Source organism: Dipodomys merriami, unplaced genomic scaffold (assembly GCF_024711535.1).
Source record: "Dipodomys merriami isolate MVZ:Mamm:240054 unplaced genomic scaffold, mDipMer1.0.p SCAF_415, whole genome shotgun sequence".
NCBI classification, from domain to species: Eukaryota; Metazoa; Chordata; class Mammalia; order Rodentia; family Heteromyidae; genus Dipodomys; species Dipodomys merriami.
The window spans coordinates 280,001-303,142 of NW_027205771.1; the positions used below are offsets into that span (position 1 = coordinate 280,001).

The following is a 23,142-nucleotide window of genomic DNA, read 5'->3' on the forward strand; positions in this document are numbered from 1 at the left end:
TCAATAATGTATAAAGCAAATTACTCACTATGAGAAAGTGAGATTTATACAAAGGATGAAAGTTTATTCAACACTGGAAAACCAATTAATGTAATCCATCAAATCAACAAGCTAAAGAAGAAAACCAAATGATCAAACCAAGAGATACAGAAAACCATCTGAGAAAATGAAAGTCATTCATTATTTTATCAAAACCTCTCACCAAACAAGGAATAGAAAGTAATTTGTTCAACATGATACGTTCTTCAAAAAAGCAAATAAACCTATATCTTAATATCATATGTAAGTGTGAAAAAACCCCTCAGTAGATGAATGGATCAAGAAAATGTGATATATATATATATATATATATATATATATATATATATATATATGGAATTCTATTCCTCCATCAGAAAGTATGACATCACCTCCATTTGTTAGGAAATGGAAAGACTTGGAAATATTATATTAAATGAAGTAAGCCAGACCCAAAGAAACATAGGTTCTATGGTTTCCCTTATCTGCAATAGCTAGTATATGTCTAGGACAAGCAGAAGAGGTGAAAAGCTATGTACATATGACCATATAAGATGATGTTAAGTGGAATGACTCCCAAGATAGGAACACAAGAGGTTTTATCTTTGTTGCTGTTCTTTTTATTGTACTTACAATGTACTATGTGATTTTTTTGTTTCTTTTGTATGTTCTTCCCCCATGGTACAACCCATGTTTTCACTGTATTTGATTCCAGTGCCCTGCATCTTGTATATACATTTTTCTAATTTGGGGGGGGGAGGGAAATAACAAAATGCTGAAATAAGGATACAGGATGACCCATTGTAACAATGAGATGTACAAGACAGTATATTGAGGAGTTGGGGAGGTAGGGAGGAAAGGGATGGTAGGGTAAAAATAAAGGAGGGTGTAACAATACTCAATAGGAAATGGACTCATTACCTTGCTCATATAACTGTAACCCCTCTGTACAATATCTTTACAATAAAAAATATATATTAAGAAAAAAAAGAACAGAGCAAGGATGTATCCCCTTAACATTTCCTTTCAACAAAATTAACTAGAAGAAGCCCTAGCAATGCATAAAAATCAGAAATAAAAGGTATGCAATTTGGAAAGAAAGGAAAATTGTCTTTGTGTGCAGATGGACTGTCTATGTGGAAAATCTGAAATAACCAAAAAAAGAAAAAAGACCTGCCACTAAAGCAATTATAGTAAGGCTACAAATATAAGATTAATATTAAGTTTCCTGGTAAAGAGTGAGGGAAATGTGAAATTGAAAGCACACTAACCATTACAATAGGTATATTTAGGTATAAATTAAGGTATGAATATTTAGGTATAAATTTAAAATATACAATATTTAGGTCTAGAGGTTTATCACAGTTCTCAGTAGCAGAGCAACTAACCAGCATGCATGAAACCCTCAGTTGATCTTCATCACTGCAGAACAAATATATAGAAGATCTATCTGAGGAAATCTATAATGAAGGAATTACAGAAAAACAAAATATATGAAGAGATATGTTAATGGTTATAAAGATTCAATATTACCAAGATTATCAGTTCTTCACAACTTGTTCATTAAATTCAAAACCACCTTGATCAGATTCTCAGCAAGACGGTGAGCCAAAAGACCCAAACCAGCAAACACAAATTTTGAAATGAAAAAAAGAAAGTTTCAGAACTAACAATAACCATGCACTGTGTCATACTTAAAATCCCAGCTACTTAGGAGCAGGAGACAGAAGGATCATGGGTCAAGGCCAGCATAGGTAAAACGTCAATGAAACTGTATCTCAAAGAACAGTCCAGGTACACCTGGTACAAACCTACAACCTCAGGTACACAGGAAGTAGAATTAGGAGGATCACTGACTGAGGAATATCTAGAGCAAAAAGGTCTAGGACATGGCTTAAGATAATAGAGAAGTCACCTAGCAAGTTTGAGAACCTGAGTTCAAAACCCCAGTACAGCCATAAATCAAACAAAAACAAATACAACCTGACTTGAAGAATTATTGTAAAAGTATATTATTAAGACAGTCTGGTACTGGTAAAAGAATAGACAAGCCAATAAACCAAAGGACAGAAACTCCATAAATGGACCTGACTCATACAAATATAACAAACTGATCTTTTACAAAGAAGTAAAGAAAATACAACAAACAAAGATACTCTCTTCAATAAATGTTTCTGGAAAATCTGTACACTCATACATAAACACAGACACAGACAAAGAAGCCTTCACAACTTTCACAAAAATTAGAATTAAATTAAATTAGAATATATCATACCTATTACTCAACACTATAAATCTAAAGGTGACACAAAAAAATGATCTTGAATGTGACAATGACTCCAGCAACACCAAAGACATGATACATAAAAATCATTAGAAACTTGATTTTCTAGACTTTTTTAAAATAAAAAGTTTCTGCTTTGCAATAGAACTGCTTTGTCAACAGAACAAGGTAGCAAGTCACAGACTAAAAGAAAATATAGTCAATGAAGAACCATCATCGAACATACAGAAGAACTCTTTAAGTTTAATAGTAACAAAGCTAACAATGTGAATAAAAATGGGAAAGTGGTCACCTTCCAAAGAAAAGTACACAGACGGCAAATAAACGCTGGAAAGATGTTCAACATCAGATTTTGTTAGGGGATTAAAACAATGAGATGCCATTACATACACATAAAATGACCAAAAAGTGGAGGGAGATATAGCAACAGGAAAACTCATTCACTACTGGTGAAAAAGCAAAATGGCACACAATTCTTGAAGATATCTGGATAGTTACATAAGTTAGCCTACTCTTACTATACAAAACTACCAATTCTACTAGTTGGAACTTATCCAAAGGAGCTAAAAACCTATGCCTACCCAAAAACCTGCACATAAATGTTTATAACATCTTTATCCATAATTGTTGTAACTTGGAAGCAAGGAAGAGTTCCAGTAGATGACTGGATAAGTAAGTGTGGTACGTCCAGAAAATGGAATATAATGCAGCACAAAAGAAAATGACCTGTCAAGCTATGAAAAAAAATGGAGGAACTTTAACTACATAGTATTTAGTGGAATGAGCCAACCTGTAAAAACTAAAATACTATATAATTCCAACTCTATGACATTCAGGAAAAGATAACACTATAAAAATAATAAAAAAAAATTAAAAGTTGCCAGAAGGGAGAGGGATAACTATGAGGCCAATGAAGCTATTCTGTATGAGATCACAGTGGTAAATGCAAGTCATTGTACAATGTCTAAAATCTATAACATATGCAACAACAGAGTGAACTCAAGATAAACTAACTTTGCTTGATAATTACATGGCTTAGCTATTTAATTATAATAAATTATAATTCAATCAGTTATAATAGATGTACCCAGATAAACATGCATATCTACTTAAATATTTATTTTCATTGATTTAAAAATCTTTTAAGACTACCTCACTTACTATCTTGAGACCAATAATACATAGCCACAAAGTATGTAAAATCACTATCTCCTATGATGTTGAATAGCACAAGAAACCTTTGCTTGTACAAATTAGTTTTAAAAATAGGGGGAAAAAACTTCAAGGCACCAAACACTATTCCAGGCTCAGTGAATAAACAAAAGTAGCAGCTTTCATGAGGAAAATATATAATAAACACATTCAGATGTGAATTACTGTGGAGAAAATAAAGCAGGGTAATGCAACATGCTCAAGAATTAGCATGAGGAGCTGGGCACCAGTGGCTCATGCCTGTAATCCTAGCTACTCAGGAGGCTGAGATCTGAGGATTGCTGTTCAAAGCCAGTCTGGGCAGGAAAGTCTGTGAGACTCTTATCTCCAATTAACCACTCAGAAAACCAGAAATAGCACTGTGGCTCAAGTAGACGCTCACCTTGAGCTGAAGAGCTGAGGGACAGCACCCAAGCCCAGAGTTCAAGCCCCACGACCGACAAAAAAAAAAAAAAAATTAGCATGGGTACTTGGAAATCTGGTACTACATTGTCTAGATCATTCACAAGTGATATCACAAGTGAGATCTGAATGAAGACAAGCCAGCAATGCCAAGATCTCAGGTGAGAATGTTCAAGACAGTAAACAGTAAAGGCCACAGTCCTGAAGTGGGAATAAGTTTGTTGTTCTTGGGAAGAAAAAAAGCCAGGTGACTACAGGCCAAGGAGGAAGCATTGCGAGGGGGGCAAGGGGGAAGCAGCATGAGCGTAAGACAGATTCTGCAGATTCTGAGGGCCTCTGCTAGTCATGGATTTGTAGTTTTACTCTAGGTACTGGGAAGATCATGGTGAATTTTAAATAGGAAAATGTAACCTAACTTTGAACAGACCACTCTGGCAGCTTTATAGGAGAGATGATATGGTTTGGATACAGTTTGAGTGTCCCCCAAGGTTTCATGTGTTGAAATTTAATCCCCATTGTAAAGTAGTAAGAGGGTTCGAACTTAATCCCATCTGGGCAGTTAGAAGAGGGCCTTGGGGAAGTACTTAGAATTAGATAAGGTCATTAGGATGAAGCACCATGACCAAGTCCCCGTGGCTTTATAAGAAAAGAGACCTCCCCAACACACACACACACACACACACACACACACACACACACACACACACACACACACACACACACACAAACACAAGTAAACCTTTGACCTGGCACCTCCAGAACTAACAAGTAGAAACAAACCTCTTTGCTTTACAAAGTTATTCTGCCTTAGCTATTTCATCATAGCAACAAAAAGCTGACTAATACAAGAGCACCATGACCAAGTCCCCGTGGCTTTATAAGAAAAGAGACCTCCCCAACACACACACACACACACACACACACACACGCGCACACACACACACACACACACACACACACACACACACACACACACACACACACAGAGTAAACCTTTGACCTGGCACCTCCAGAACTAACAAATAGAAACAAACCTCTTTGCTTTACAAAGTTATTCTGCCTTAGCTATTTCATCATAGCAACAAAAAGCTGACTAATACAAGAGCAGACTAAAGACAAACAAGACTAGTCAGGAAGCTGTTGCTGTAGGTGATGATAATGATGATAGTGGCCACTGGAGTGACAAGGGGAAATGATGAGCGGTAGTCAGACTCAGGGAAATACAATGGGCCATTAATGGACTGAATACATGAAAAAGGAGAAAGAACAGAATCAAGAGTAATTGGCTGAGAACAAGCAAATCCAACTAAAGATGAGAAAGTGACAAACTGTATAAACAAAAGTACAAAATGTAATATGAGGTAAGGTTGAAACAGCAGTGATACATTTAGAGATTCAAATGCAAATGTAAATATGACCGTAGACATCAAAGTAGACCTAACCTCAAAGCTGGCTTAAAGACCTGATAGAGAAGCTCAAAGACCATTCCTTCTTCAGTTTGCCCTCTCTGAGGACTCTGGGCAAAGGCACCCCTACATGTTTCTGTTGACCGTGACTATTTGCCTAAGGGGGTTTCAGAATCAAGCAAAAATAAAAACTTAAAAATAACAAGAAGGAATTAGAGTGAGTTCCCCAGGCTAGATTCACAGAAAGAGTTGGAACTATTTATAGGAAATACACAGATCTGGTCTCATCAACCCAAATAAAAGCCTTATTATTTATTTCTATGTATGAATGTGTCACAGACATCATTAAGAGAAAATCATCTAAATAAATATATTCAATGAATGCTTTTGTCCCACTGAGTAGCAATTAACATGACAGGGGCCACCTAGCAAACATAACAGCAGAAGGAATATTTGGCACTTGCACCTTTATTTTTTATTATTTTATTTTATTTATTTTTTGTCAATCATAGGGCCTGAACCTGGGCACTGTCCCTCAGCTCTTCAGCTCAAGGCTAGTGCTCTACTACTTGAGCTACAGCACCACTTCTGGCTTTTTCTGCTTATGTGGTGCTGAGGAATCGAACCCAGAAATCTACCACTGAGCTACCTTCCCAGCCCTGAATTGCACCTTTATTAAAATCTTTGGCAACTCTGATCAAACAGCTCTTCTGAAATTATTTCCAACTGTCTAATACTTCATGACTTCAAAAACGCCTAGAAATTTTCATTGAAGACCTTCTAATTTATAAAAACAAACAAACAAACAACTGTTTGTAAAACTGACTCAGGTTTCAAGGACTACACATCTCAAAGGATATAATTTCAAAGACTATTGCTACTGATTTTTAGAAAGAAAGCCTTCAAGAATGTGTATCTGCTGTCTCAGAATATTGTTAAAAATGAACTGTTTACAATTGAGACCAGTCTTTGCAGATTATTCAACAAAACATCAATAAAAAAGAAGCTCTCATTCTCTCCTGCCTGCCCTGGCCATGGGTAAAGAGAGTTCTGGACATTCATTGTAGCATGAAATCTCATCTCATAGAGTAAAGACCATAGATGCAGAAGCATAATTTACACTAGGCTAACCAATTTATGCCTGAAATTTTCTGGATTTAACACTAGAAGTCCCGTGCCCTGAGTTCCCCTTCCCCACAGAGAAACAGGACAAGTGGCTGCCCTAAATTTGCCTCCCACCCCAACTTCCTTGGTTCTGTCACTGACATGATTTCACCCAAATTTCTTAACATCACCATCAGCAGCTTTGCTGAAGGCAGTCTTGAAGTAAATAAGTCCAATAGTGAAATCCAATCTTCCCCGCTTCACGCAATCACTGAAGCTTTTCATTCCTCCTCACCTGTCCATTCTCATCTCTCAATCTTAATATTTATGACCTTATTTTTCCTAGGCATGGGGACATCCATGAGTGAGAACATTTTCAGAATTTAACAGCCAGTGAAAGGGGGAGGGGAATCTTCTGACAGGACATTACAGTCTAGACACAGGCCACCACCTGCTCCATTCCTGGATTCCCAGGGACATTCAGTGGGAATATAGAAACACATAATCAATACCAGCACTAATCATAAGGGAAAGGAGCTCAGTATTCCAGAAGGGCAAGGAATTTGCCTTATGCAGTATAGGTGGAATTAAGGAAGGGCAAAGAAGTCTGTCACGTGGCTGTCTCTGAAAAAGCAGGCTACCTAGACCTGAGAAAAGTGTTCATTGTCTAACTCAGAATAGAGAGTTAGCAAGGCAAGCTCCACAGTGTGCTGCTGTTCCAAGCTGCCACCCTGAGAAAGGACTGGAGGGAGCAGCTGTGTAGAATGAGCAAGACCTGTCATAGGTTGCTCACACTGAAAGAGTCCTTACCACAGAAACACATGGATATGTCACAAAGTTACCTCAGTTCAGTCAATCTCTCACCTGATTGTATAAGAGCACATTCTCTTCTTTCCTCCTTCAAGAGAAAGATTTGGCCATGAATCTGTTTTAGTCTCTCACAGTACCAATCTCAACTATCTGCCCATAAGCCAGCAATAGTCCTCTTTGTACATGTATGGACAGAGATCACACACACAGGCAAAAAAAACTACAGGTCGGAGGACTGACAGCAATTGTCCTTTCAGAAACAGGCTCACTCAAAGTGACAGTAAAAAAACTTCAGAAAACCCTCAGTTTCCACAAAGACACTTCACAAAGACAAGAAAACATGATACCAACAGACAAAATCATGGAGCAGTGTGTGATCAGGAAACACCTCCTGAAGTTGGTTCTTTACACTAAATTGCTCCATTAAAAACAATGACAAAGATGTAAGGCCATTTTTTTTCTGTCCTTTTTTGCTTCATTATGAGAGTAATGATAACCTCGTAACATAGTCTGGAAGTATTGTTTCCTTTCCAGATTCTTGAAAGAGTCCAAAAAGGATTAGTGTAAATTCTTCATTAAATGTTGGGTAGTAAAGCCAGAAATAACTTAACAATATAGGTTTATCTTTGTTGGAAACCTTTTCATTATGGATTCAATATCATTACTCCACAGCTGGAAGTGGAACTCAAATAAGACAACATCTGCCTACCAAGAGCGAAGTCGTAAGTTCAAACCTAGTACTGCTGAAATAAAAAGCTATTTTTGTTTTCTGTTTCATCATCCATCAGTCCTAATAGATTATATATGTCTAGGAACTTATTCATTTGTTCTACATTATTAAGTTGTTGGCAAAAAGCTGTACATATAAAGATTCTTTATATCCCTATGATGTGTGCTGTGAAGCTTTGGCTTTCATTCACCATTTTCTCTCCTCTATTATTCTTACTCTAGCTAAAATTTGTTATTTTCAACTTAAAAAATCAAAACTTAATGTTATTTGCATTTCCAACTGTTTATCTAGTCTCAGTTTTATTGGTTTCTGATCTGTTATATCTTTCCTTCTTCTACCTCTGTACCTAGTTTGTTCTACTTTTCTAGTTTCCTTAGGTATAAACTTAGGTTATTTTTCTGAGGCATTTTCTTAGTCTTCAAATAAGCTTTATTACTATAAACCTCAATCTGAGAAATACTTCTGTTGTATACTGGTAGTTTTTACATGTTGAATTCCATTTTTATTTCTCCCAAAATATTTTAATTTCCCTTATAATTTCTTCTCTAGCAAACTGCTCATGATCTCCTACTGCCAAATTAAATTTTATCAGAAGTATACAGGAAAAAGCAGTTTATATTGGCTTCAATACAATCTGTGTTATAGCCACTCACTGAGCATCTTGGAACATCTGATTAAGGAAGAGATAATGTAGTTAGATTTAATTCATTTCCTACTCTATGACTTTTAATTAGAGTTTATTCTATTTACATTTAAAGCATATTAATAAGGATTTATTGTTCCCATTTTGTCCACTGTTTTCTCTTCAAGTGATGTTTCCTTGAGTAGTTCAGGTTCTAAAAGCCCCTACTCTGCTATCCTGAAAGTAGGGGATTGATTTTTAAACTAGCTTTTAAAGATTTTATTTTCACCCCTCTGTAAAGTATTTTTACAATAAAAAACATTTTAAAATCTTAATTTTCAAAAAATAATGACAAAGAAATGTTCAGCAGATGAAGACATGGGGAAATAAATTTAAAATAAATAAATAATATATATAGAAATAAATGTTACCAAATATAGAAAGAAACACTAGATGAAATTAGAAAAGTTACGGGCTGGTAAGGTGGCTCAGTGGTAGAGCGCTTGCCTTGCATGCATGAGGCCCTGGGCTCGATTTCTCAGCACCACATAAGCAAAAAAAGCCGGAAGTGGCGCTGGGGCTCAAGTGGTAGAGTGCTAGCCTTGAGCTGAAGAGCTGAGGGACAGTGCCCAGGCCCAGAGTTCAGGCCCCACGACCAGACCCAAAAAAATAAAAATTAAAAAAAAGAAATTCGACAAGTTACAAATACTATTACTGCTTCTTTATAATTGGTTATAATGTATAAATTCTCTATAATGACCAATTCCATAATATACATTTTCTTCATATTAACACCTCTGAAAATCGACTACTATATTATTTTGTACCCTTAGCAACAGAAAAATAAAATACAATAATTTGTGGGTGTGTGGGTGTGGGTGTGTAGGTGTGGGTGTGGATGTGGGTGTGTACATGCGTGTGTGCACGCACTGGTCCTGAAGCTTGAACTCAGGGACTGGACATTGTCCCTGAGGTTTTTTGCTCAAGGCTAGAGTTCTACCACTTGGACCTCAGCACTGCTTTTTTATATATTTAATTAAAAATAATAATCTCACAGACTTTCCTACCCAGACTTGCTTCATACCATCCTCAGATCTCAGCCTCTTGAGTGGCCAGGATTACAGAAGTAAGTCACCAGTGCTCACAAAAGGATATTTTTTAAAATTTTTTGTAGGATAATTTTCTTAAAGAAACAAATGGAAATGTTCAATAAAGTGATTCTTGGAAAAGGGGGTACTCACTTACCAAATAAATAGGACAGTACATAGCCATCAGTGAAGGCACTACTAACTTTGGTTAGTTTTGTTAATCTTGCCCAAAATGTCATTTTCAAGGAAAGCAAATCTCATTTATAAAAACAAGTATGCCTACAAAAATTAAGGGTAGGGATAGGAGGAGGAAATGGAGGAGAATGATAGAAGGGATGACACTATTCTAGAAGCATTATGCTCATAACTTGACTCAAGGAACTGTCACCTCTTTGTACAACTTAATAATAATAATAACAGGTATAGGACTAACGGTATAGCTGAATGGCAAATGCTTGCCTACCATGTGCAAACCTGGTTTCAATCTCCCAGCAAAGCAAAACAAAACATAAAGCAAGATGAAAGAGAAGATGATGTCAAGGTACACATCCTCCCCTCTTCCTCTTCAGCTTCTTTTAAAATTAACTTGTGGAATGTTTACTTTGGTGTTGTATGTAAAAGAGAATAGATTCTTGAGGTTAATAATTCATTTTGCTTTCTAAATATAAAAAACAATCTCTAATCACACTTTGGCAATGACTATGTCCCCTTTTACCCTTCTCTCATGGAACTCTTCTCAAAACCTGGGAGGGCAGAGGGAGTTAGGAAAATAGAAAGATAAGATGAGAGAAATTGAGCTGATTAGTTGTCATTTTCTTCTTTTCCTCTTAGTACAGATGACGCCATCACTTCTGTCTACCAGTCCAGTGAAATGTGGAGGAGACCAGAACTTCCCAAATAATAGTAAGGAATGAAAAGCTGCAGCCATTCCCACTTGCAATATCTGCCCCTTCATCTATCTCTGAGCTTTCTCTTCGCTTACTCTCACTTCACACCAATTTTATTTGGCAGCTTACGAAGGTGGCTACAACTTCTGGCTAAGGAGGAAAAAAAAAAGAATGTTCTTTCTAAATATGTGATACGTTCCTATTTTGTATGAGGTCCTAAGGGCTGTGTAGTATAAAAATATGTAAAATATTACAAGTTCTCAAAGACCTTAGCTACATTATGCGAACTAAGACTTGTATATCAACAGCTGTAGGCCAGAAAGGAAAGAGCACGACTGATTGGTTGCTACTCCTCCCTTGCAGGAGGGTTTTTTGTTTGTTAGTTTCTTTTTAATACCTCTTTTCCCTGAATTAAGTGAGTTACACATATACCTATTATGAACAGTGTGACCCAAGAAAAGGGAAGAGGTTTATGCCCCTATCAAGTTTAGGATAAAATATAAAACCATGACTTTGAGCTTAATGAAGGACTATGATATTTCTCTCAGAGAAAAAAGAGATTTCTAGTGGTCCAGAAAGACAAATCTGATCTAAAAGTCTAATGAATCATCCAATATTGGGTATGCAGTCTAGCCTCACAACCTACAGGGACTGACTGAATCCAGAAAGTAGAAGTTGAGTCTTAACCATGTCTTGGATTAAAATCTTTAATCAGGATCAACAACAACATCAAAAGGCTTGTTAATGGTCATTTTATCACTGTCTTTAAAATGTGACAGATAATACACATAAGATATACCATCTAATGCTTGGACAATTTTTCAAATAGCTCATACTTGTAAGAATGTTACAGTGACAGAGAACCAAATATAGTACATTAAGACTGCACACCAATATAGCTAGGCATGGTGATGCACACTTGTAATCCCAACACTCAGGAGGCTAAGGTTGAAGGATCATAAGCTGGAAGCAAGCCTGGAGCAAGACACTATGATCTTGTCTCCTAAACAACAACTAGCATAAGAAAAACTGCTAATCACTGGGAGAATTTCCACCCACACAACCCAGATGCAGAATTATCCAGCCACAGGATGCCTATGATTCCATGATAGATAAATATGAGAGAACAAAAAAAATCTCATAAACCATAATAATATATCTGTCCTCAGTTTAAACTAACACATTATTTTTACCTTTGGGGTTTTTGTTTAAGAGAGAGTGTATGGACCTGGGTACTATGTTGGAAAACATTATGTCACATGACCATTCCGACTACATCTAAGGAAATACAGTATAAGCCTCAGAAGATCTCCAAGTATCAGATGAAGAGGCATCTGTTGGGGGAGAAACTTCAAAATGTTTCCAGTCAGGAGTTTTCAAAGGACAGAATAAATATTCTTTTTTGCCAGTATGACCAATATACACTGCTATGAAATGACAACAAGGACAATCTCTATTTCATCCATTACCTCAATAATTAACTTATTCAGCTCCTACACTATTTGAAGCACTTGCATTGGGTACTAGAAATGATACAAAGCTTCTTTTTTTTTTTAAGCCCTTTAGAAAGTCCCAAGGAAGAATGATAGAGGGAGTAACTCTGATCAAGATGCATTGTACACATAACTGGACACATTAAACTGAAACCCTCTGGTATATCTGAAATTTGAAGGTAATAAAAAAAATTAAAAATGAATTTTAACCTCAACAAAAACTCAAGAGATTCTAATAAAGATGAAATCACATTCAATGAGAAGAAATCTCAATATGTAATTGATACATGGGTTTGAAAAAGTCAGTATTCATGAAAACATTAAACAAGTCATATAAAAAAATATCTAGTGACATAAGATTACACTATAGCATGCTACTTCCATCAATAGGAATATGGGCAATTCCAAATTGCAGGGAGAGAGGAAAAGCTATACAAGAAAGCATGGTTCAAACACAAAGCAAATTAAAATTTGGCATTATTTTGGGTCTTCAATGATGTATAAAATCTTGAATTGATATTTGAATATTTTTCACTCAGCTAACACAGGTTTGGTGATTTCAGTGGACACACATTGCATTTGTGGGTCCAGTCACCCTATCTGGTCTACAACAAATAGCACATGGATTAGCATCACTATGTCAGGCTTACAAATTTCACACTCAACTGCAGAGAAAGTGTAATAGTCTGCCAGTGCAACCATCAACAACATCATAGTATATGTGTGGCTGAAAGAGAATGTCAGTTCCGATGAGAAAATATCTATAAATTAATTTTAAAGGTAAGTTTAAGAGAATAAAACTAAAAGTAAATGCTAACTACCTAAAACTAACAGGCAGTTTGAGAGGGCTAATTCCATTTTTCCTTGTTAGGTGAAAAAATAAAAAATCAACACAGGCTTAAGAGAGATAATTAATCAAAGAACAAAATGCAAATAGAGAGAAAAGTGGTTATCTCTAAGAAAAAGAATACAGAGATGGGTATCAAAGAGTTGTTCATTTTGCATTGTAGATCTCTCTCAACTCTTCAAATTTCTGTCTCTTTATATATGTATGTATATATATATATATATATATATGTATATATATATATATAATTTGTAAGGTAATAAAACCATAAAAAGGACATTACATGAAAAAATACTGGACATACTAAGTTTAAGAAAAAAAGTATAGCCGGGCACTGGTGGCTCATGCCTGTAATCCTAGCTACCCAGGAGGCTGAGATCTGAGGATCGCGATTCAAAGCCAGCCCAGGCAGGAGAGACCGTGAGACTCCTATCTCCAATAAACCACCAGAAAACCGGAAGTGGCGCTGTAGCTCAAGTGGTAGAGCGCTTGCCTTGAGCTGAAGAGCTGAGGGACAGCGCCCAGGCCCAGAGTTCAAGCCCCAAAACCGACCAAAAAAAAAAAAAAGATAAAAAGAAAAAAAGTATAAAACAATGAACAGGACATTCCATGAAAAATACATGACATATTTTGTTTTAAAAGTACTATGGTAATATGTGTAATAAAGTACTGTTGACATTCTGTTTTAAAGAATGCCAGTAACATATATGTACATATATTAAGAGAACAGCTAGAACATCCATAGTCCAAAAATCCAAACACTAAAAAGCTCTCTAAGCTGTATTTTCTATTTTCAAAAGAGTTTTATTGAGAACTAGTTCACATACTATACAATTAACTCACTTAAAAACATACAATTCAGTTGAGTGGTGACTGAACCTGTAATCCTGGCCACCTGGGAAGTAGGAGGATAATGTTTTAAGGCCAGCCCAGGGGAAAAAAAGCTAGTGAGACCTGTGCATCCCCTTCCTGACCCCCTCCCCCAATTTCAGCAAATAATCTGGGTGTGGTGATTCATGCTGGTCATCCCAGTTATAAAGTTATAAGGGAAGCATAAAGTAGGAGGATCACAGTCTAGGCCAACACAGGCTAAAAGCAAGACCCTGCCTGAAAAATAGCTAAAGCAAAAGGGCTGGAAGTGTGACTCAAGTGGAAGAGCACCTATCTGTCAAACATGAAACCCCAGTTCTGCGGGGGAAAAGCATATGTATGTATGTGTGTGAGTATAATTCAATATATTTTAGTATGTCCACAACATAATATTATGTAACCATTTACCATAACAAACTTTAAAAGATGTTCATATACTTAAAAGGATCCCTGTATTCAACAGCAGTCAATATTCTTTGTTGTTGTTGTTGTTTGGAAACAGGATATACTAGACCCAAACTCCTGATCCTCCTGCTTCATTCAGCCTCATGAGTGTTGGACTTACAGGTGTACATGATTATACCCAGCATCCCCATCAATATTTTTTTTCTAGAAAAAAAATACAAGTGTTAGAATGAGAGGACTATTTCCTGACAGTCTTGTAATGGGGAGTAAAGAAAATACATCAAATTTTCTAGCACAGTACCTGGCCCTCAGCAGACACTCATCACATGCATGTCAGATAAGCTCAAGACATAAATGACATACAAATGAGCAAAAAAGAGCCAAACGCCCGGATATGATCAGAAAGTGTAAGAGAGAAGTAAATCCTCTCAAGTACTCAGGAACTCCAGTCCACACAGCACATTCCACAAGTCATGCTTCTCCCCCACCCCCCACCATGAGCTCTTTTAAATAGAAAAGAAAAGAAAGGGAAACAAAGGTAATAAGCCTATTTGAGCACATATTTTAGAAAGTTCCAGAAGGGGAGATATATCCTCACCCCTGCAAAAATCCAAGCAGCAAGAAGCACATTTTGCAGTTTCTGAGGAGTCTTAAGAACACCACAAGTTCATATCGGACAAGCAGTTGAAACTCTCCTGTCATGTTTCCACTTTTCAAAGTGAAAATAAACATGACAGGTGCTCATTTGGCTGTTCAAGCACTTTCCACTTAAATGGCAATTCCTCAAGCTTACAGGCTGCAGCCTGAAGTCATAATTTATTACTGCTTCTCTTATTCCCTTGCCTCGGCAGAAAGCAGAATGTAGCACCTACGTCTCAAGACCCCATGAGAGGTAATAAAGTATAATTATTTTGAATTTATGATTAAGCCATAAATTACATGTACTTTTTACTTCTGGTCATTCAGCGGTTGGGGGAGGAAAGGAATGGGGTCAGAGGAAAGCATAACAAAAGCCTTTTACTTTGAATAAAATGTCTAAATCAAATCAGGGCAGGGCTGAGGGACACCTGGAGGATTTACAAAGATACCACAGTCTCCAGTTTAAGTCCCAAGGGAGAATCCTGTCAGGAGACTTGAAACTCCAAACAGGCCTCAGTTCTTTCTGCCCACAGGGCTACAGCCTCTGACCAGAGTGTCCATCTTGACTTGAAAAGTAGAAGCATAGTTTCAGGTTAGACCACATCAAATGTTCCGAGTGCACTGTTCTTGCTGCCTCTAAGCCATAGGTATTTAATAGAGGGTGAAAAATAATCTATGAAAACAAGTGACCAGGCTGTCTAGGTTGTCAGTCTCCAACAAAGTAAGAATGGTTACCACAGAGTCTGATCCCACCTGAGACAGCCGTTAACTCTTTTCACCCTCAAGAACCAACTGATGAGATTTCCCCTTCTTGTAGTTTCTTTATGTGGCTATGACAATATACCTACAGTGCCATGAGGTGCAAAGCTGCCAGCACTCAGGACAAGAAGCAGGATAAGAGGATGACACTTAGCACTCGCCTACCACCTCCATGCCTCAGAGCTTCTCCATGATGCCAGGGCCCAGGGCCCAATCTTTGTACTAAGTTTGACTTACAAATGCAGCTTACCAGGCACAGCACAACCATCTTCTTATTTTGACTCCCAGTATCAGAAGCATCCTAAAGCACTCATTTTTACAAAGGAGGCAAAAACTGCAGGAGTTATTAATGATCTCAGAATTTCTGTCTACACATTATGTGTACACAATCTGTCTACAATGCACAAAATACAAAACCTATTGTTCATGGATGACACAGAAATCATCCATATATAATGCAGAGAGGCTGGTCCTGGTCACCTGACAGAAAACCCTACCACCTTTTTAATACTCTGGGAGGTAGCAAAACAAACCAGAAATGCTATGCATTTCCATTTCTATTGTTTTGTCTTGTTATGTGTTTCTGTGTTGACAGTGTAATTTTTACTTGGCAACTGAAGCTTTCAACTGATTGTTATACAAACAACAGATATTTGAAAGTGAGATTTCGTTTGGCTTAAAGAAGTAAAAGCAAAGATACCAGAGACAATAGCTATAAATAATGACATGTTCAAAATAATAATAATAATAAATTAGGAGGGACTAGTGGGGTTTGCCCCAAATGTTTACCTACCACTCACCTTTGTCCTGAAACACCCACCTCCACACCCAGCTCCTAGTTAATGAACATAAAGTGGTTGATGTCCCTTGAACTGTATAATCTGTTCCACAAAAAGCAAACCAGTTTGGCTCCAAGCTACTCTTAAGTCTCTTAACTCCCTGGCTACATGCAGTCTATAGAAACCATCTGTGGTGAAGTAAATCATCTAACCCTGAGAAAGACCAGAGTGGGTTTTGTTTCTTTAAGTGTGTTTTGAAGTCCTAGTTGGAAAATTAGTGAAAATTGTAAATCTGTTTGCAAATCTGGTCATGTCTAACTCTGAGATTAGGGCAAAGATTCCAATTTAAAAGTAAAACCGTGACAACCCCAGCTAAGCGTGTCCTCGGGCACTGCCAGCAGGGCCTTCACTTACTTCCACGGGCAGTGGATTTATTACAGGCACCCGACACGTTCCCCATCACACACCCCTGGAGAATTTACTTGAGACAGCGGGGTTCAGTCTGCACTTCCTCTGCAGACCAATATATTATTATAAATTGAGCTAAACTGTTTCCTTTTCATAAGTGCTATGAAGTTCAGATTTCAGATAGCAGTACAAGCTCAGGTCCCTCTACAGGTTCTTTGCTATTTGTGTTTTAAAAAGGAAACAGAAAAGTTGGCATTAAATAATGGTTGCTTTATTTTTGTTTGTTTATTTTTATTTCCAATAGGAGTTGCAAGAAGATTTATCTCAGAAATCAAATATGACATCTTCATAAGAAAATGTATTCTAAAAATAGACTTTGGGTATGGATTATGCTATTCCTGACACAGTTCAGCTGGAAACCATGGAAAGCGGGAGTGGATTTTATATCTGCACAACAACATCTAAAAAATAACAACACTAATTTCTGCTTCTAGCCTATCATGCATAAAAAATGCTGTGTACTCTTAAAAATGTATATTCCTTGTAACAGATAAATCAAAAGGATAATGTAATTATGTAAATTTTCATAGCTAATCTGGATCTTAAATTGTGAAAAAAAAATTTTAAATGGAGAAAATAAGCAAACAAAACACTGTCATATTTCATCCCTTCATGAAAAACCATTAGGTGAGGCAGGAGCATCCTGCGAAGAGGGAGAGGGCAGGCACAAAAACCCCAGAGCAGGGGTCAGTAGGTAGGCCACCACATGGGGGAGGGTGGCTGATGTGGGGTGTCATGGAAGAAAATGACAAGTCCTGATATGTGCTTCATACTAGTTGTAAAACCATGGGTAGGTACACCAGCTGAACCTCCTTCTCTCCTTTTCAAGACTAATTGCTTGTTTCTCAGGGTTACTGAGCAGAGCAATACACTCCTTGACTGGTTGTTAGTCCCCAATAAATATGGTTGATACTCATATTGCTACTACACTTTTCGATATATACATGCCTGAAAACAGACTCAAAGAGTATTTTATATTTTTTCATTTTATATTCTGCAGTTCCTTTTCTCTATAATGAATATATACTACTTTTTAATCCAAAGAAAACACATGTTAGTAAATATACCCACTATAAACTTGGGCTTTTATAATGCATATCTATCCGTTTCATATACAGGGAAAACAAAAAAGGTATTTTAAAAGGCATCATTCTGCCTTTCATTTGTTAAAGATGAAAATTACCAATAAAAATTCCTAAGCAAAGTATCCAAAAGAAAGCAATTCATTGGCTGAAGTTGACTACCATTTAGACTAAAGACAAATATCCAAATTTGTGTGGAGCATTTAAAAATAAGATAACAATTTAATTACTTGAAAAGGGCACTCATTTCAGAAGAGCAACAGAAACTTAGTTCCTGAGGTCAAGCAGGAGAGATGGAGATTAGAGATGACCTTAACACTAAAAGCATTTGGACAGAGGTTTCAGTGTGTTGGAACCTAGTTGAAATGGTCCCATTCATAGTAGACAAAGCACAGCACATGGAACCTTGCAACTCATTCTGGACCCTGTTCTACCTCATACTGATGGAGTGATCTTGGGTAAACAAACTAGTTAAGAAATGAACAATCTGTTCTTTTGAAGGGTGTTTGAAGATAAGCTTGCTTAAAAGAAACTTGTTTGTAAACTGTAAAGTAACACCCAAACGGGAAATAAGAGAGTATGACTAGGTTTCAACCAATGCAGGAATCCTGACCATGTGAGAAGAATGTGCTGGTAAAGTTATACAGTACTAAGTACCATTAGATCACACTGGATCAAACTCTCTGTATCCTGACCTTCCAGTTAAAGAGAAAGTTGCAGATTGGTCCCAATACACATGTAAAACTTCTCTGCATGTTTCGTATCTCTCTTTTTAACAAACAATAGAACTCAGAATAAAAATTACTATTCCAGCAAAGAAATAAGCACACACATAATTTTTAGTTTCTCTATATTCATATTTACATTATACTTCCAGCTGTGCCAAGTGATAATGTTTTTCTACTTAAAATTTTCTACTTAAAATTATACAAAATCTCCTTTAAAATAATTTTTTTCAACAAGTATACAGGTTGACCCATTGTGACAGTGAGATGTACAAGACACTATTTTGAAAACAAACTTTACAACTTGGGGGGGGGAGAAGAATTGAAGAAGTGGGGAAGAAGGGGTAGTAGTAGAAAAACAAAGGAGGGGGTAACAATGCTCAATAGGAAATGTACTTGTTACCTAATTCATGTAACAGTAACCCCTCTGTACAGTATCTTTACAATAAAATATATATATTAAATAAAAAATAATATTTTTTTCAGTCAAAAAGAGTAAGTTTATTTCAAGACAAATAGTAAGTAATAGAGTTAGGAGGCATAAGCTACTTCCACTATAGGTAGTATGGTAAAAGCTTAGAAACTGATGTGTATGGAACTGAAATTTGGAAAATACTGAAGAGATATTCCATACTCTGAGTTTTTAGAAACCAAGGAGCAAGATTTACACACTTCTAATAAATCCCTTAAAACCTTACATAGTACCTGGAGTATAGTGAACTGGGCAAATACCAAATTAAGTGGAATTAATTCTTACCATAAACACTGGGCTTGAGCCCTGGTTCTTCTTGGCTCTAAAACCAACATACCAATATATTTCCCTAGGCAGATAGGAGATAAATCTTGAATAGTCAGAAGCCAGGGCCAAGGAGAAAATAAGCCTGAGCAGCTTTGTAATTAAAAGACAGATAAGTGTTCACATAGTGTGCACTACAAAATAAGTACAGCTCCTAAACACACACACACACACACACACACACACACACACACACACACACACACACACACACATTTAGAACAAAGAAGCAAGAAAAAAAAATTCAAGTGGCTAGGTTTAACCACAGCTGAAATATCACTTCCTAAAGAACTAAATGAAGTAGAGAGAAAGTCCCTGTGGTAAGGCCAACAGTTTCTGAGTAGAAAGTCACTTCAAAACTAGAAGACAAGGCTGGGAATGTGGCTTAGTTGTAGAGTGTTTAGCATGCATGAAACCCTGAGTTCAATTCCTCAGTACCACATGAACAGAAAAGACTGGAAGTGGCACTATGTCTCAAATGGTAGAATGCTAGCCTTGAGCAAAAGCTCAGGGACAGTGCCTGGGTCCTGAATTCAAGCCCCAGCACTGGGAAAAACTGAAAAAATAAAATAAATAAAACTAGAAGACAACTTTCTCACTACCAAAACCATGAACAAAAGTGTTTTTAAATTGCTTTGGATAATTTAATAGCTCTAGTGAAGAACCCTGAACATAGTCTGTTAGCACATCAGAGCTTCTGTGCTCTCAGTTTTTTGTTTTCTTTAGAGACCCTACTTGCTTAGAATTTGTACAGTTTGGGTTTGTTTCTCAGTACTATATGAATACAAAAATAAAAATTCAGCAATATCTTTCTGGGTGCCAACAACTCACACCTTATAATCCTGGGGGTGGGGAGGAGGGCAAAACCTGAGGGGGCAAACCCTGAATTCAGGACCCAGGACCAACAGACGTAAAAAATAAGAATAAAAATTCAGCAGTATCTTATAAAACAAAAACAAAAATTAACATCTACCTATGTGTTCTCACAAAAAAGTTTCACTATTCAAAAGTTTATTTCAAAAGACATATTCAAAATATGTGACAGTAATCTTAAACTCAAACATAGAGAACACAAGAACAATAATATAATTCTGATTCTCAACATTACCAAGCATAAAATAGCAGTCTCCTTGGTGAAGGGGTATTGCCAAACCAGGTGTCTCTATGTCCCATGAAATCTTAAAACCAACGTGCCAAGTATCAGGATCTCTGCCTTCAAGATTAGACTCATCCTCACTTTCTTCTTCAGAATCTGTAGAGAATAAAATAATCAGAAAAGAAATGTTAAATCTGAACTTCTGGGTCTTACAATTGTTATCTTAATTGTTTAACATATGTTAAGTGAAGAATTTCCTTTTAATGACATCTTTATGTCATACTAGAATATGTTTAAGATGATATTTTGTCAAAGAACTTTAAACAAATAATGAGCAACTGAACATGGATACTAAGGAAGATAAAAGTTTATTTTGGCTGGGATAATAGTGGCACACCTATAATCATAGCTGTCAGGAGGCAGGAGGAGCTAGAATTCAAGGCCAGATTGAGCTACATAGCCTGGATCAAAACCCTGTATCAAAAAACAAAAATGTTTAAGACAGTATTATCAATCTAGGAAAAAAGAGAAGAGCTAAACGAAGCATAAATTAAAGTTATCAAAGAATTCTCTCAAGAAAACAAAAAGCCCAGAGAAATGAAAAGAACTCAACTACTAAACAATTAACAATTGGGTAATTTCTTTAAAATAAGAATATAGGAAAAAGAAAGTTTCTACATTCTTTTCATGGAAATCAATATGTATCAAAAGTACAAAAGAAACACATACACATACCAATCTCAAATCTGAAAAAGGAATAAAAATTTCTAAACATAAGAAAATAGTAGTAATATCCCATGACCAAGTAGAACTTTTTTTTTTTTTTTTGGTCAGTATGGGGTCTGAACTCTGGGCCTAGACTCTGTCCCTCAGCTCTTCAGCTCAAGGCTAGCGCTCTACCACTTGAGCCACAGCGCCACTTCTGGCTTTTTCTGCTTATGTGGTGCTAAGGAATCGAACCCAGGGCCTCATGCATGCAAGGTAAGCACTCTACCACCAAGCCACCTTCCCAGTCCCCAAAAACTTATTCTTAAAATCAATGAAATTCACAGATCAAAGCAAAAACTAAAATTATGAGTCATCACAGTGGTAACACAAAAATAACTGAAAAAATACAGTTCCTTTTATTCTTACATTTCCCTTTCCTTTCCTTTCAGCTAAATAGAAAAAGGTGACTACTTTCTCTACATGACAAAATATAGATCTGCCTCAGCCCAAAGCTCATATTTCAGTAGGGAAACAGTAAGAACCTTGTCAAAGCTAAGAAATAGAGAGGGGGGAAACAAAGAAGAAGAAACAGAAAAGGAGGTCTAACATCACAAGACTTAGCATCATTCTAGAAGAGATGGTCAACACAAAGGTGCCCTCTGGAGTAGCCTAACAGAGCAAATAAAGACAAAATGAGAGACATGAACAAACACTGGTCCTATATTTCAGTGCCCTCACTTAAACACAAGCACTGCAGTACAGTCATTACTGATGTGTTAACTGAGATAGCTATTAAGTGACTAAAGGGCAGATTTGTATACAGCCTGCATTAACAGCAGACCAAGGGATAACCATGTCCTGGGTGAGATGGAAGAAGATGACATGAAGATTTCATCATGCTACCCAAAGAAGTGGCATACAATTGAAAACTTATGACCTGTTTATATACTGAATATTTTCATTTAAGAGTTTCAGACTATAGTTAACCATAGGGAAATGAAACTGCAGAGATGAAGAGAGTACTGTATACATGGAAATAAAAACAAGAATCATCAGAGCATGTCTATCTTAATACATAAAGAGCTCTTATACATTGATAGGACACAGGATCTCTAATTATGAACATCTTACTCTACATGTAACCACACACAAAGGCCAAAAGCTGTCAGAGACGGAAAGAATGAGAAACAACAAAAAGAAACTCTTCTCTCTGCCCATTCATATTACTATGCACAAAATATAGTGAAAAACAACAGACCAGAAAGTGTAAGTTCATAGTCTCTGCATAGGAGGAATGCTGCTAAATAGCTTTTAAGGACATATCCAACTTTGGATATTCTTCAGTTCCTTAAATTTAAATCTAAAATCTAATACCATCAATGGTAGCAGAATCCTACTCTGGTACATAGCTTCTTTCCTTTCTAACACATGTTTTCTCCTATAATTTTTAATTGAGTATCTCTTGATTAGATGTCTTTAGAATACACACAGTAAGTTTAAGGCCACTTCCTAAGTAATCCCAAAAATATTTGTAAAGAGATTCCTCTGAAAGAGGATGTTAAACATCTTCCATATCAGGGAAGATGCTAAATTGCTGGTTGCTGAAGTGTTTGGTCAATGACTGTTGTCTGCCACAGACACCAGTAGAGTTGGCAGTGGCAGTACCAACAGTACACTGGTATTATTCATGTCTGAAGGCATTCACTGGCACTTGTTTTTCTTACAGAATGCACAGTTATGCTTGCAAAACAATAAAATCTGCTGAACTAGAACTTGTGAACCACAACCTCACCTATACTGTATACACTTAACAAATCTAAATTAGTTAACAACTGTGTAAGGCATTTTGTATAAAAATCCAAATTCCCAGCTATTCTTGAATTACAAGCTCTGGTATTTCTGAACCAGATCT

At 36.6% G+C, this 23,142-nt stretch overlaps 1 protein-coding gene across 4 annotated transcripts in view; it reads right to left on the reverse strand.

The window, feature by feature from the left end:
- The window catches only part of LOC138807197 (alpha-ketoglutarate-dependent dioxygenase FTO), a 385,313-nt gene that overhangs the window by 234,677 nt on the left and 127,494 nt on the right, over nucleotides 1-23,142 (reverse strand). For all 4 annotated transcript variants that reach the window (XM_069992766.1, XM_069992762.1, XM_069992763.1 and 1 more), the window contains exon 4: nucleotides 20,535-20,678. In XM_069992766.1, the coding sequence (XP_069848867.1) occupies nucleotides 20,535-20,678 (144 nt within the window). The remainder of the gene's footprint in view (nucleotides 1-20,534; nucleotides 20,679-23,142) is intronic.